The sequence below is a fragment of the Podarcis raffonei genome, chromosome 1 (assembly GCF_027172205.1).
Source record: "Podarcis raffonei isolate rPodRaf1 chromosome 1, rPodRaf1.pri, whole genome shotgun sequence".
In the NCBI taxonomy this organism is placed as follows: Eukaryota; Metazoa; Chordata; class Lepidosauria; order Squamata; family Lacertidae; genus Podarcis; species Podarcis raffonei.
Window position 1 is genome coordinate 29,037,054 of NC_070602.1, and position 12,851 is coordinate 29,049,904.

The 12,851-nt window shown below is 42.4% G+C and overlaps 1 protein-coding gene across 19 annotated transcripts in view; it reads right to left on the reverse strand.

The window, feature by feature from the left end:
• Positions 1-12,851, reverse strand: part of NRXN3 (neurexin 3) — a 1,132,087-nt gene that overhangs the window by 1,021,787 nt on the left and 97,449 nt on the right. For 18 of the 19 annotated variants that reach the window (XM_053378036.1, XM_053378027.1, XM_053378045.1 and 15 more), the window contains exon 4: positions 1,632-1,661. The exons of the other annotated variant lie outside the window; for it this stretch is intronic. In XM_053378036.1, coding sequence (XP_053234011.1) covers positions 1,632-1,661 — 30 coding nt within the window. The remainder of the gene's footprint in view (positions 1-1,631; positions 1,662-12,851) is intronic. 19 annotated transcript variants of the gene reach the window in all.

The following is a 12,851-nucleotide window of genomic DNA, read 5'->3' on the forward strand; positions in this document are numbered from 1 at the left end:
AGATATAATTTCAGCAGTATTCTAAATTAGCTGGGCAAAATTCAATTCTTCATTACCTGTTTGGCAATGGCTTTAGCAGAAAGATGCAACCACAACAGCTATCTGGCTAACAGAAGGGTGATCTGGCAAAGCAGCACACGCTAGCATTTCATGTTTGTGCCTTACTACTGTAGCAAAGAGCTTTTTGACCCCTTTCTCATTTCATCCTAAAGGGGCTCTTTTCAGACCCAGCAGGAAGACCAGTGGCAGTCTGTGCTAGCCTCACCTAACAAGATGTTCAATAAAGGGGGTTGCTTGGCAAGTAGAACTGGATTGCTCTGTGCCACACCTTAGGGCAAGGATTTTGTAGTGGCTGCAAAAGGATATGTCTCTATTTGTGCCAATGTAGCAAAAGAGGAACAATTATGTTCCAGGATAGCTTTATAGCTCTGACTTGCCTCCTACTGCTGCCATCCCAATTCAGCTCCTTGCTTCCTGACTAGAGGGGCCTCAGCTGCTTGGCCTGAATCAGAAGAGGCAGAGTGTACCTTACACATGTGGACTGAAAGAGAACTGAAGGTTCAGATGATTCCTCAGTGACACTGAGTTATAGTACCTGGGACCAAAAACTTTATGGACCCACCCTTCTGATCAAGGAACCACTTTCCTCAACTGACCCATTCAATATTTGCTTGTTGTTCGCTGAAATGGGGGGTGTGAATCCAGCATCTCTCCATCTCTGCCATATCTAGAGGTAGATCATGCCACAGCTGCATCAAATCCTCTGTCTTCCCTACCTAATTCCTGAATGTTTGCTTGCTTTTGTCCAAACTTTACACCACTACTTTCTGCCCAGCATGAGGCCAATAAGCTCCTTCTGCCAAATTCAATCAATGCACAATAACATCTGGCCCAAACGACAAAAACAAGGCTTCTGATTTAGAGGCAATTCATTGTGCAATCCAGCCCTGGGTTATACCAAACTTCATTTGTTGGAACAATGCGTTCTGAACGTATTTGAATACCATAAGCTGCAGGATGGAAACAAAAAGACCATAAGCTCTAAATTGTCTTCAAGGATCTAGGGTCATTTTGTGAAACCTGTTAAGTATGTTCTTGCAGAACATTTCCCCTGAAATGGGAAGTGAAATTCTGAAGACCATGTTTACCAAACAGGTAAAGAAACTGTCAGATTTCAAAACAAAGACAGAAAGGCTGGTGAGTATATGAAGAGAAGGAGCATGTTTGCAGTTCTCTTAATTTCCCTTTTATTACTTCAATTCATTGTCAGAACACCTGACTTCAAACTTCCCAGAATTATACAGTTTTTTCCAGTCTGAGGTCCTCCAGATATTTTAGATTACAGCTCCCATGGATCCTGCCCACAGTTGCTGGGGCAGATAGGAGCTGGAGTCCCAAACATCTAGAAATGCCCAGGCTGTGGGGGACAGGGAGGCTGCTCTTGAGCATTGGTTGCACAGCCCAAAGTTCGCCAAGTGAGTGATGGAAAGGCAAGAGAGGGGGGGTGGAAACAAAGCAGTTGGGCTGCTTTGGGGATATGGGCTTATGCAAGCCAAGCCAGGACTAGAAAGAAGCATGGATCATTGTGGCCACAGTCAGGCACTGGCAAAAGCAGGAAAGAAAAGACTTACCTTGTTCACCCATCATCAGGTGTGAAAGGCCTTTGAGAAAGAGAAAGAAAGGAAGTGAGAAAGGTAGTAGAAAAGGAGAAAGACAAATATAGGAAGATGCATGTGTCTATCATTTATATAGCCCAATAGTATTGGCAATCACCACATACTTGATGAGGAAGTATGGATACTTTGCTCCATGCATGAAATTGCATGTGCATGCATGCACACAAACACACACCACAACTTTCCATATTAAAGGGGAAAGCTTGGGCCGCAGAGAAAAGATTCCATTGATGTCAGTGAGAAAACATCCACAGATTTTAATGGAAGGAGTGTGTTCTTAGTCAGATGTCAGCGTCAGACACTTGGTTTGCAGGCTTTCACTCTCATTTTACAAAACATGTCAAAAAGCTAATCCTTATTCCTGATAAAGGTCTTACAAACCACCATTAACCACAAATCCTTTGCATATCTCTGGTTTTCATTTCGGATATACACAAGCATACACACACAAGCTCCACCACAACACACACACACAGCTATGCTCATGTAGCTGCCACTTTTCTTCAGAATTTGTATGGGCAGTATCTTAGAGTTTGGAGATATCAGATGCACCTTTGAAGTTTTTTCAATCAACAGCAGTTTTCATGTTTTTAGTAATTTGTTTATCTTTTTCTACTCCTTCACCCTTAGAAATTTAAAATCCAGATCATTCAAAGTAAATATTCATCCAAAAGAACTCTCCACCAGAGAAGGGGATTACTATTTGTAATAACTGTGCGTGTATGTATATGCATATACACACACATATTTAAATGTTCAAGATTACTAAGGATTTGGGGGGGGGGCAGAATCAGAAGCCACATGTTTTACAATCCCATCCCTTCCTTCTACTATAAATAAATGCAACAGATTTCTTTTGATTAAGACATGTCCTGAATTATTATTATTATTTGCTTTTGTTTTGAATAGATATGATTGAATGTTGCATTTTTATTTCATTTGGGGATATTCTTGCACAACTCAATTTATGGTTCCTTCTGCCACTGATGCCTAGGAAGAAAAAAACATATGTTTGTTCAGTTCTTATGAATGCTGTAAAAGCAATTTAAGCCCTGGAATATGCTGAAGCATGTCATACAACCTACCCATGAAAAAGAAGTGCTGAAGCAACAAGAAACCAATGTGTAATTGAAGTTTGCTACAAGTTTCATAGTTTTTAAAATGTATTATTCTTATTTATATCCTATTTTGACATTGGACTCTATTTTGGATTCCCAGCGGTCTTTCATTTCAGGAATGGCTCAAGTCTACATCTACATAGTTCCAGAAATACTGAAGCATCACTTGTTCTTATCCTGGACTTGAGGTTGTGTATTTTTACTACTGCTAACTGTGGTGGTGGTGGTGGTGGTGGTGGTGGAGGAGGAGGAGGAGGAGGAGGAGGAGGGCAGGAGGAGTTTGGACTTGATATCCCGCCTTTCACTCCCCTTAAGGAGTCTCAAAGCGGCTAACAATCTCATTTCCCTTCCTCCCCCACAACAAACACTCTGTGAGGTGAGTGAGGCTGACAGACTTCAGAGAAGTGTGACTAGCCCAAGGTCACTCAGCAGCTGCATGTGGAGGAGCGGGGATGCAAACTCGGTTCACCAGATTACGAATCCACCACTTTTAACCACTGCACCATGCTAGAGGAGGAATAATAGCTGTAGGAGAACTAAAAGGCATATCTTGCCCACCTAATTTTCCATTCTTAGGAAATGTCCCTGACAAGAAATGGATCAGCAGCGGCTGATCTGCAACTGCAGTTGCACTTTCAAGTAATTTAATGATTATTAGAATAGTTTCCCATGCTTTACACATTATGTACTCATTACATGGAAGACTTCCTCTCCATGTGCATTAAATGGGGAGCTAATGTTTGTCTGCCACTAACAGTACAGTCAATAGGTCCAAGAAATAAGGTTCCCAGCAGTGCCTAGAGATCCTACTTTTGTGTGTGTATTTTTGTTCCACAGAAACATTTAGGTCCTTCTAGATGTTAGGTTCTAGAGATGACTGGCACTTGGATGACTCATAATATGTTGTCCGCAATTAAAAGAAAAATGTGCTGTATTTATAATGCTTGGGACCCTTCCAGTAAATTAAAATTTAAAAGCAGCACAGAAATGTTAAAAGTAGAATAGTAAGTCAACTAACACAGGGCCTTACCCGAGTTGGTTATTATTCAGCAGCAGCATCAACTGCAGTTGTCTTCTGACAGGAAAAGAGAACTGCAATATTTGATTTCCAAATTTGTCCCCTCAAACATTGCCTACATGACCCTGGCTTGCCTGGCACCCTAAGCTAAACTCTGACATGACCAACAGCAAGTGAACTTATGGCTCCCAGAGAGAAGTGCTCAGCTGTTTTGCTCCTCCATGGCATTTTTTCCTGCCATGCCATAGTGAGCTGAATGAAGGTTTAGCTTAGTGTGTCACCTGAGGCTATGGACTTGTGATCAAGCACTCTTCTTGCTAAACATGAGCTATAGCTAAGGTTTGCTCTTGGTTATAGCTCGTGTTTGGCGAGAACAGAGGCGCTCACAAGTTAGGTTAGTACATGGAAGGACATGGGTTAGGACATGTAAAAAATACATATGCAATACAAAAACATATTTTATAAATCAATGGTTTCTCAATTTATAGAATTATAGAATCATACGCAAACAATTTACACATTGTTTATGTAGAAATGTTTTAATTCAAAACAAATGAACCAAAATTCTTCTACATGCTAGAAATATGCTGCACTCTTGCAAAAAGAAGGTAATTTTAAAAATAAATAAACACGACAAACATTTGCTTTCTTTTAGGGCTTAATATATGTAAACATACAAACCAACCAACAAATGTCACCCCTTCCTACAGCAAAGTTATGGGTCCATCCTAAGAGGTTGCTTCTATAAATGTTAAAGGTAAAGGGACCCCTGACCATTAGGTCCAGTCGTGGCCGACTGGGGTTGCGGCGCTCATCTTGCTTTATTGGCCGAGGGAGCCGGTGTACAGCTTCCGGGTCATGTGGCCAGCATGACTAAACCGCTTCTGGCGAGCTAGAGCAGCACACGGAAACGCCGTTTACCTTCCTGCCAGAACAGTACCTATTTATCTACTTGCACTTTGACGTGATTTCAAACTGCTAGGTTGGCAGGAGCAGGGACTGAGCAATGGGAGCTCACCCCATAGTGGGGATTCGAACCGCCGACCTTCTGATTGGCAAGCCCTAGGCTCAGTGGTTTAACCCACAGCGCCACCCACGTCCCCTATAAATGTTAGAGACTTGCATAATAATTTAACAAATGCAACACTCCATCATAGCTAACACAGCTCTCAAGTATTTTGTACTGGAAACCTGTTTCTCAATACGGAATGCCAAATGTGAAGTGGTCCGTTAACTCAACAAATCTCTATACACATTGAATAACAACTGCAAAATGGCTGTAAGAAGCTTCTTAACTAATGATTCTAAAGTAGGCAGTTATCCATCTGAAGTCCCAGCCAATTCATTTTAAATTTTACTTTGGATAAGAGACTAAGGAAAAGCACAAAGTTAACATTGACCCACATCCTTGAAAACAGATGCATCTATTGAGACCAAATGTCACATTTGTGGGGGCAAAGAAAACTAAACCTTGGAGTTTTAAGTACAACATGATTGCGTCATCTTTTAAAAGGTTAATTTTAATCACGCTAGATCTCCAAGTACCGTTTTCAAGAGTTAAAGTTGTCTGTATATAAAAATCAGAAGTGTACAGTTCAACTTTCTATATGAAAGTAAAGAATTAAGTGTCACTAATTGCACAAAGTGCTTAAGGGCCAACCCTTGGATCTGCATGAAGCCGTAAGGACATTTTAAAAAGTAGCTTCAGAGTACAATTACATGAAAGAGCAATGCAATTAAGCAGTGGTCCTCATATCTGAGGACTTATTAGGGGGCACTTTGGTAGGGTGGGGTAGTTACAATGGAAACCTTGGAACTGCAGCCTTTTTGTCGTGCTTAATTATGCTCAAGCTCTTAGCACTTACAGAGCAGGAAAATTAAAGCCACTAAACATAAAGAAGTAAGAGAAGTGCATTTTCTTTTTTTAAAAAAACAGCTTAAAATGACAAGTGATTGAAGCCATGAAGGACGATGGAGTCTTTTTGTTCTTCTTAATTATAGCTTGTCCTGTTGTACTCAGCCAATGTTGAACTGGGTGGAGGGGTGTTTTTTGTGTGTATCAGCTGGAACAAAAAGACTTTGTTAGCGTGTTGGAAGACGAATGGTTCCATTTAGGCCCAAAGACTACCATTTCTACCTTTGAATGGCAGCAGGAAAGAATCACAGAACGAAACTAACAGCACAGCAAGAACTGGACTTTATCCCTCAGAGCACTACCAGGCACATAGCCTTGGATTCTATCGAGCGATAGGGCTAGCTTCCAACCATAACTGGGAATCTTGAACTCTGAGTTACCTATATAAAAACCAAATTTCCTTTTAAAAGAAGGTGCTGAACTACGAAGAAAGAAAGAATTACAGAGGAATGCAATGCAAAGAGAGAGAGGTTCTCAAAGGATTTGGGTTTCTGTTGGACAGGATGTGATGAGTTGTTAGCCTCCAGCATACATAGTGCCCACCCATCCTTCACCACTGGGCACACCTGTAGCTGGGCTAGAAAACAACCATTCTCATCCAATACATCAATGGCATATGCAGTAGCCAAGGGGCTCCTTACAGGCCCCAGCAGTACAGCCAGCCAGAAGCTAAGCAGAGATATTGTAGCCTGAGGCCCATTTCCAATCCAATTACACAAAACAGCTGTGCTATGCCACCTCTTCCATCTCCACTTGAGATGCCCATCTTAGGACTAAGTCTCTGTCAGTGTCAGAGGAAGAGATTTTCAGGAGTAATATACGGACTAGAAGAATTATTTGCATGCATTCTTTCATGCTGATATGGTAAGAGTATGAGAGGCTGCAGAGGATTCAAGTTACTTTTCTGCGCTCTGTTTAATAAGTTTTAATGGCACACATATGGCTCGTAGAGGCATTTAAATGGAAGTTCCCACAAACAGGAACTAGATAAATAGCATGACTAAAGAGTGGGTAGATGTGTGCCAGTAAGAAGCTTTACATAGCAAAGAATGTGTAATCAAGGGCTCATTGCAAAATATTCCACTCTCCAAATATTGCTATATCTAATGCCCTCGAAACTGAACAGCTTACTTGACTGACTCTTGAGGAAGCCTCATCAAATTGCTGCCATCTTGAACTGTGCTCTGAGCATTTGGAGGCAGAAGAGATCATGTGCAAATAAATCCAAGATTGTAGCCGGCCATGTCGTGGAACTGGATCTTCCCTTTGTTAAATTTAAGTGAAATCTCATTCTAACCAATACTATGAATGAATTAGAGCACATCCCACTTCTGACCATGTGCAAATATACACATAATGGGAAATAGCAAGAATGCAGTTGGAAGAACTGTGCAAAATTTTAAACCTTCATTCCTTCCATGTTATTTCACGTGTGATTTCCAAATAAGTGGTCTAGAAACAGAGCATTTGTAAATATGAATAAAATATTTTATTATGGGAATAAACCGTTAATTATGTACATGGCTGAACTTTCAAATTTAGAACAGTGGAAGAATTCATTTGAATTTATAATTAAGTCTATAAGAGGAAAGTTTTAATGAAGTTATTGATCTCTTTTAGAAAGAATGGCTCCAATTTAGATATGCACACACACAGTGAGCTGCTGTCTGCTTGAATTAGCCCATTGCTAATCCCAACCTAGCAACATTGAGACCCTGCATTGTGCCGATGAAATTATTAGTCACACCACTCATCCACTTGTTCAGGGAGGCAGCAGAAATTGTGAGAGTCTCTCACTTCCCCAACAGGTGACTGGTGCTTTTTCATCTCCTTCATTCCTGCTCAAGGTGTCCATTTTAGAAGTAAGTCTGTCAATGTTAGAAAGAGGGGTGGGGTTAGAGGTGAAATATGGGCTACATAGAAAGCTACTTTCAATTGACCGGGCAGCAGCTATACAGCTACAGCCATTGGGTAGAATTTTACAATTATGAACCAGAGTTAGCACCTGTCTGCATATGAAGTTCCTCTTACAGGTAAGGATGCACATGGAGAAGCCTGTTTATATGCACACCCTAAGCAGCTTAGGATCAGGTTACCCCAGAGATCACATGCTCCCATATGAACCTCCCTGTGCAGTAACTTTGACCATAGATGCTGTTAAGGACTGGTTGGACGCAGAGGAATAGTGGGAGGAACCAGCTGGGGTGAACCCCCAAAGGAAGAAGGCTCCAAGCCAGGGTAGGTGGTGAGATGATGATGATCAGTGGTCAGAGGGAGAAGACTGGGAGCAGGAAGAGGTGTTGGAAGCTGAAGAGGTAGCACGGCTTGGTGAGAAGGGGGAGTCTGGGGCAGAGAGAATACCAGAACCAGAAGTGGAAGCAGGAGAGTGGGATGAGGGAGGCCAAGAGGCAGAGATGTGTCAGACTGGTGAAGAAGCAGAAGGTTCCTCCCCCTCTTACTGTGACAAGCTCCCCTCCCTCCTGGTCTCCCAGAACCTGGAGTGGCATGAAGCAGGAGGAGCAGAGACAGACACACAGGCACAGTCTCAGATTACTTGGGGGAAACCTGGGAGAGGAGGGCACTTAGGCAGCTGTGGGAAGGTGGCCTCATAGAGCCACAACTGCCTCATAGGGGCAGGACCTACTGAAGAAGAGTAGCTGTGCTTATCAGGCCTGACATTCTTGTGCAGAACCTGGTTGTTGTTGTTTCTTAGAAAGAGTTAACTTTGTTTACTCCATGTGATTTACTGCTGACCTGCTCTTGACAGAGGCCCTGTGCTCCACCGCATCCATATGGAATTGTAGGTGGGCGTATTCAAAAGACAAGACCTTTTTGGTGGTGCTCCTATACTTACAGACCACTTTCTCAGTGGAAATCCACCAGGATTCTCTTTCCTTCGCCAAAAGTTTGACACATTTCTCTCTTTTCAGCTGGCTTTTAAGGTATAATTGGTTATTTTGCTGGGACTTTTGTCAATATATTATCTTTCTGTCTTGTACTGTTTAAGTATTGGCATTACCAAACCAATACATGCAGGAAAATGGGGGGATGGGAATACAAGTGTTCATATAAGGGTGACCTAGGTGAATGAGAAGCTGTGCTGGTGTAAAGGATCAGCAATCTAAAACATAAATACTGGGTACACTTCAACAACCACCAGTGCTGTGCAACCTCCATCCATTTCAGCAAGGTTAAGAGAGGGCTCCTGAGAAATCCCCAGTGAAAAGCTACACAGCAACCAAGCTGCCAAGCTGTGTATTACTTGTTCACAGCTGTTAGCATCTACTATGAGCAGGTGAGCTCTTCTGGTCTGAAGGCCAATTTGGACCCAGCAATGACAGCTCTTCAGTTCCTATGAAGTAGGACATAGCATTCTGGCACCAGTAACTTGGCAAACAGAAACAAGAGCTAGGAAGCAGGACTATCCTAGGGGAAAGCCACAGAAAGTCTGTAAAGGTAACAGAGGAAGAGAAGCTGGAATCCTGGGGGTTTCAGCTAGTCTTAAAGCACCCCCAGACATCCTTTTTAGTGTGCATTTATCATGATTCCTGCTAACCATTATATTGAGGCAGTTACGCACAACCCCACTTTCAATACTGTTTGAGCCTGCAAAGGTTTTGAAGTGGGCATGCTGCTTCATTTCCAATAGGTGCATGCTCCATAGCTTCCTGCTGAAATTCTGTAATTTTTCATACCACAAATGGGGTATGGGGGGGGGGGCTGTTCCAATTTTATTGTCCTGTGGTGCAAGAATGCCCTTCCAGATGGCAATAATGCAGCAACCTTGGGAAAGCAGCACTGACCACTAATAAAGTGGAAGGGTGTGTGGATCGTCCAATATAAATTTACCTGAAGGAGCGTCTCAACCCCCATCATTCTGCCCGGACACTGAGGTCCAGTGCCGAGGGCCTTCTGACGGTTCCCTCGATGCAAGAAGCCAAGTTACAGGGAACCAGGCAGAGGGCCTTCTCGGTAGTGGCACCCGCCCTGTGGAACGCCCTCCCACCAGATGTCAAAGAGAAAAATATCTATGAAACTTTTAGAAGACATCTAAAGGCAACTCTGTTTAGGGAGGCTTTTAATGTTTAATACGTTACTGTGTTTTAGTGTTTGCTGGAAGCCGCCCAGAGTGGCCAGATGGGCGGAATATAAATAATAAATTAATAATAATAATAATAATAATAATAATAATAATAATAATAAACTGATGCTGGTGACGCACCCACAGCCATTGGATGAAGCATGTTTGCTAATGGTTTCTGAGACTCCCAGGTAAGAATGTGCAAAACCACAACGACACAGAAATCTCAGTAGCCTCATCTACTGTAATTTAGTAGCCAAGTGAGTCCAGAAGTGGTGGTATTGGCAGAAATAAGGTCAAACAGCATGGTCCCCACTATTCAATTGCTATCAATCCTATACCTTAATAAAGGCCTTGCTAAGAAAGAAAATGGTCTCTATGCAAGACAATATGTTTTTTTAAGAACCTACAATTTAAAAAGTGATGGAGGGCACTCCAGCCTCTTTCCATCTACGTTCTAATAGATATTTTATATAGATATTGATATATTTCAATTCTACTAATGTTTAATTGGTTTTGAATGTGTGCTTTTTTTCTATGCCTTTGTTTCTGTTTTAGCTGTAAGCCACCTTGAGTCCCTGTTGCTGCATCATTATTTATTGGTTGTTGAATTTGTTGTTATAAAAATAAAACAGTGTTATCTGCTTTGAGGATGATTTATGGAAAAGTGGAATTGTTTTAAAAACAAGCAAGCATGTGGCAAGTCCCTGAGGATAGGAACGTGAGAGACCTGGCGGGCAATGACACTTCACTTATACATCAGTGGCAAAAGGATTCACAGAGACCTGGTAGTCTGCAGGGACTGAGAGGTGGAGCAAATAGCAGCCAAGCCAACCTGCACTATTGACCAAAAACATGCTTGCAGTTCTAAACTGAAATAGAAAAGTTATGAAGTGGCTCTTAAAGAGGGCGAGGAGCATCACAGCTGATTGTTCCTCTTGGTGGGCTCTATGCTAACAGGAATGGTAGTCTAAAAAAATGAGATGGCTGGCACGCAAATAAAAGAGTTCATTCAAATCAAATTCCAGTTCACTCGATTTTGGCTTGCCCACAGAGAAAGTCTTGGGGTCAAGCACTTTGTGACAGCCAATCCTAAGCTGTTGACTGGGGTATTAGTTGCGGCCTGTCTGGTAGGCAAATAAAATGAATCAATTCATCAATACAAGTCCTTTGCAGCCCTACTGCTGCCTGCGGGTAAATATTTGCATGATAAAGAAAATTCCTAAACTGTCCCATAAATCTATAAACAGTCTCACATAGCAGCAGCCTGGGGCACCTTTCTGCATCAAAACAGGCTGCAACAGGGATGGCCAACTAAGGACCTACAGGCCAGATCCAATCCTCAGGGCAATTTTATCAGCTTTGCCAAATTTGAAGTAAGGTAAGGCCAAGGCACCAGATATATGAGAAAATGTGCCCCTTTGCACACCCTGCCTGCTGAATGCACCTGCAGCTGACAGTGACACGTAACTGCATATAGGCAAATCCATAGAATATCTCCCGGAGAAGAGGGAGAATGTGGGGAAGGGCGCACAAGCCTGTGTGTATGCAACAGGTGCTCAGAGAATGCCAAGTCCACTTGTATCAGTTAAGGAAATTTAACTAAGCTGCAATAGTTAAGGGGTGTGAGCGGATCTTGAATTGAGAGGGGTGCTGTTGTGCGAGGACTATTGTGACGCAGGTGCCAAATGAAAGCTAACTAGGCATTTTGCCACTCTTACAAATATCCTATAACTCTTCTTCCAGCACCAGATGTGATGAAAAATGCTTTGCATGCATCTTAACTCATTTCCATGCATCTTAACTCCTTTCCGTGGAAGGCCTCACCCTGAATCTTCTGTTCTGGGGGGTAGGGGCGATTTTGACTTCTACTCTTATCTAAAGTTATATGACATGATGTCCATTTTGAATTGTTTATGAATACCTGGTTCATTTAGAGAGGGAAAACACATTGCAAAGGCAAATATGAGATGGGTGTTATTAGTTGATCAAATCTCTTTCGGAATCATGCCTAGAAAAAACACAGGGTCACATGACCTCTTCCACCCTTATTATCAGTTGTGTTGTGAGGATGTACTGCCTTATTCCATGCTAATATGGTGCGTACGGTGAGTGAAGAAAGCATGATACAGAGAGAATAGGAAGAGAACTGTAGATTAACTTGCACTCTTGACTTGATTGATTTTGGGCAGGGGGAGTTACAGTCCAGGGTGTAAATCGAATGACTTAAGAGAAAGATTATTAATCATGATGATTAATTATGATGGTTATTTATTATGATGATTAATTCACATTATCATTTATTGGCTTTCTTACCCACTGTTCAATGTGAGGTACCAAGGCAGGTTACAGCAACATAAAAATCTCTGCCTGTCAAAGCCCCTTGCACAGCATTTCCCAACAGCCAGCTTTTCTTCAGGCACTGAGGAACTACAGTGCAAGGGATTTGCCAGCCCTGTGCTTGACAGAGCACTGCACACAGGGCCGGCAAAGCTGTTTTCTACAGAGATTGGCTGCATGATTGAGTTCCTCACAGGGAACTCAGTAACACAGCTGATCTGGCAGGGCTGAACTCCTCACACATCAGCTGCTGGACAGCAATTTCAACTCTACTTGCTATTCCAGAGAAACTCATGTGACTGATTCATCAAGGATTGGCCAAGCAACTGGGTTCCCCATGGAGATCTGTGCAATGCAGTCAATACTGCCATATCTCTATTTGCCCCATACCCAACACTGGGGGCAAGTGGGCATAGTTTGAGGAAAGCAGTCCCCTGGGCCAAATTCAACCCAAGAGCTGCAGGTTCCCCACCCCTGGCTATCAGTTTATCTTTCTCACCTTGATAAGAAAGAGAGAGAAAACTCTCTACAAAAAAGCAGCTAGGGGACACATTTGATCATGGTTGAGTGACCCATCCCTGCCACTGTACAAGCTTCCTGAGACTGCTTCTCATTTTTAAAAAATGGTGGAAAGTTACACACGTTGGCATGAAGCATGAATCTTGATCCCTAGTTTTGGTCTTCTCCTCTTCTCAGAAGCTGG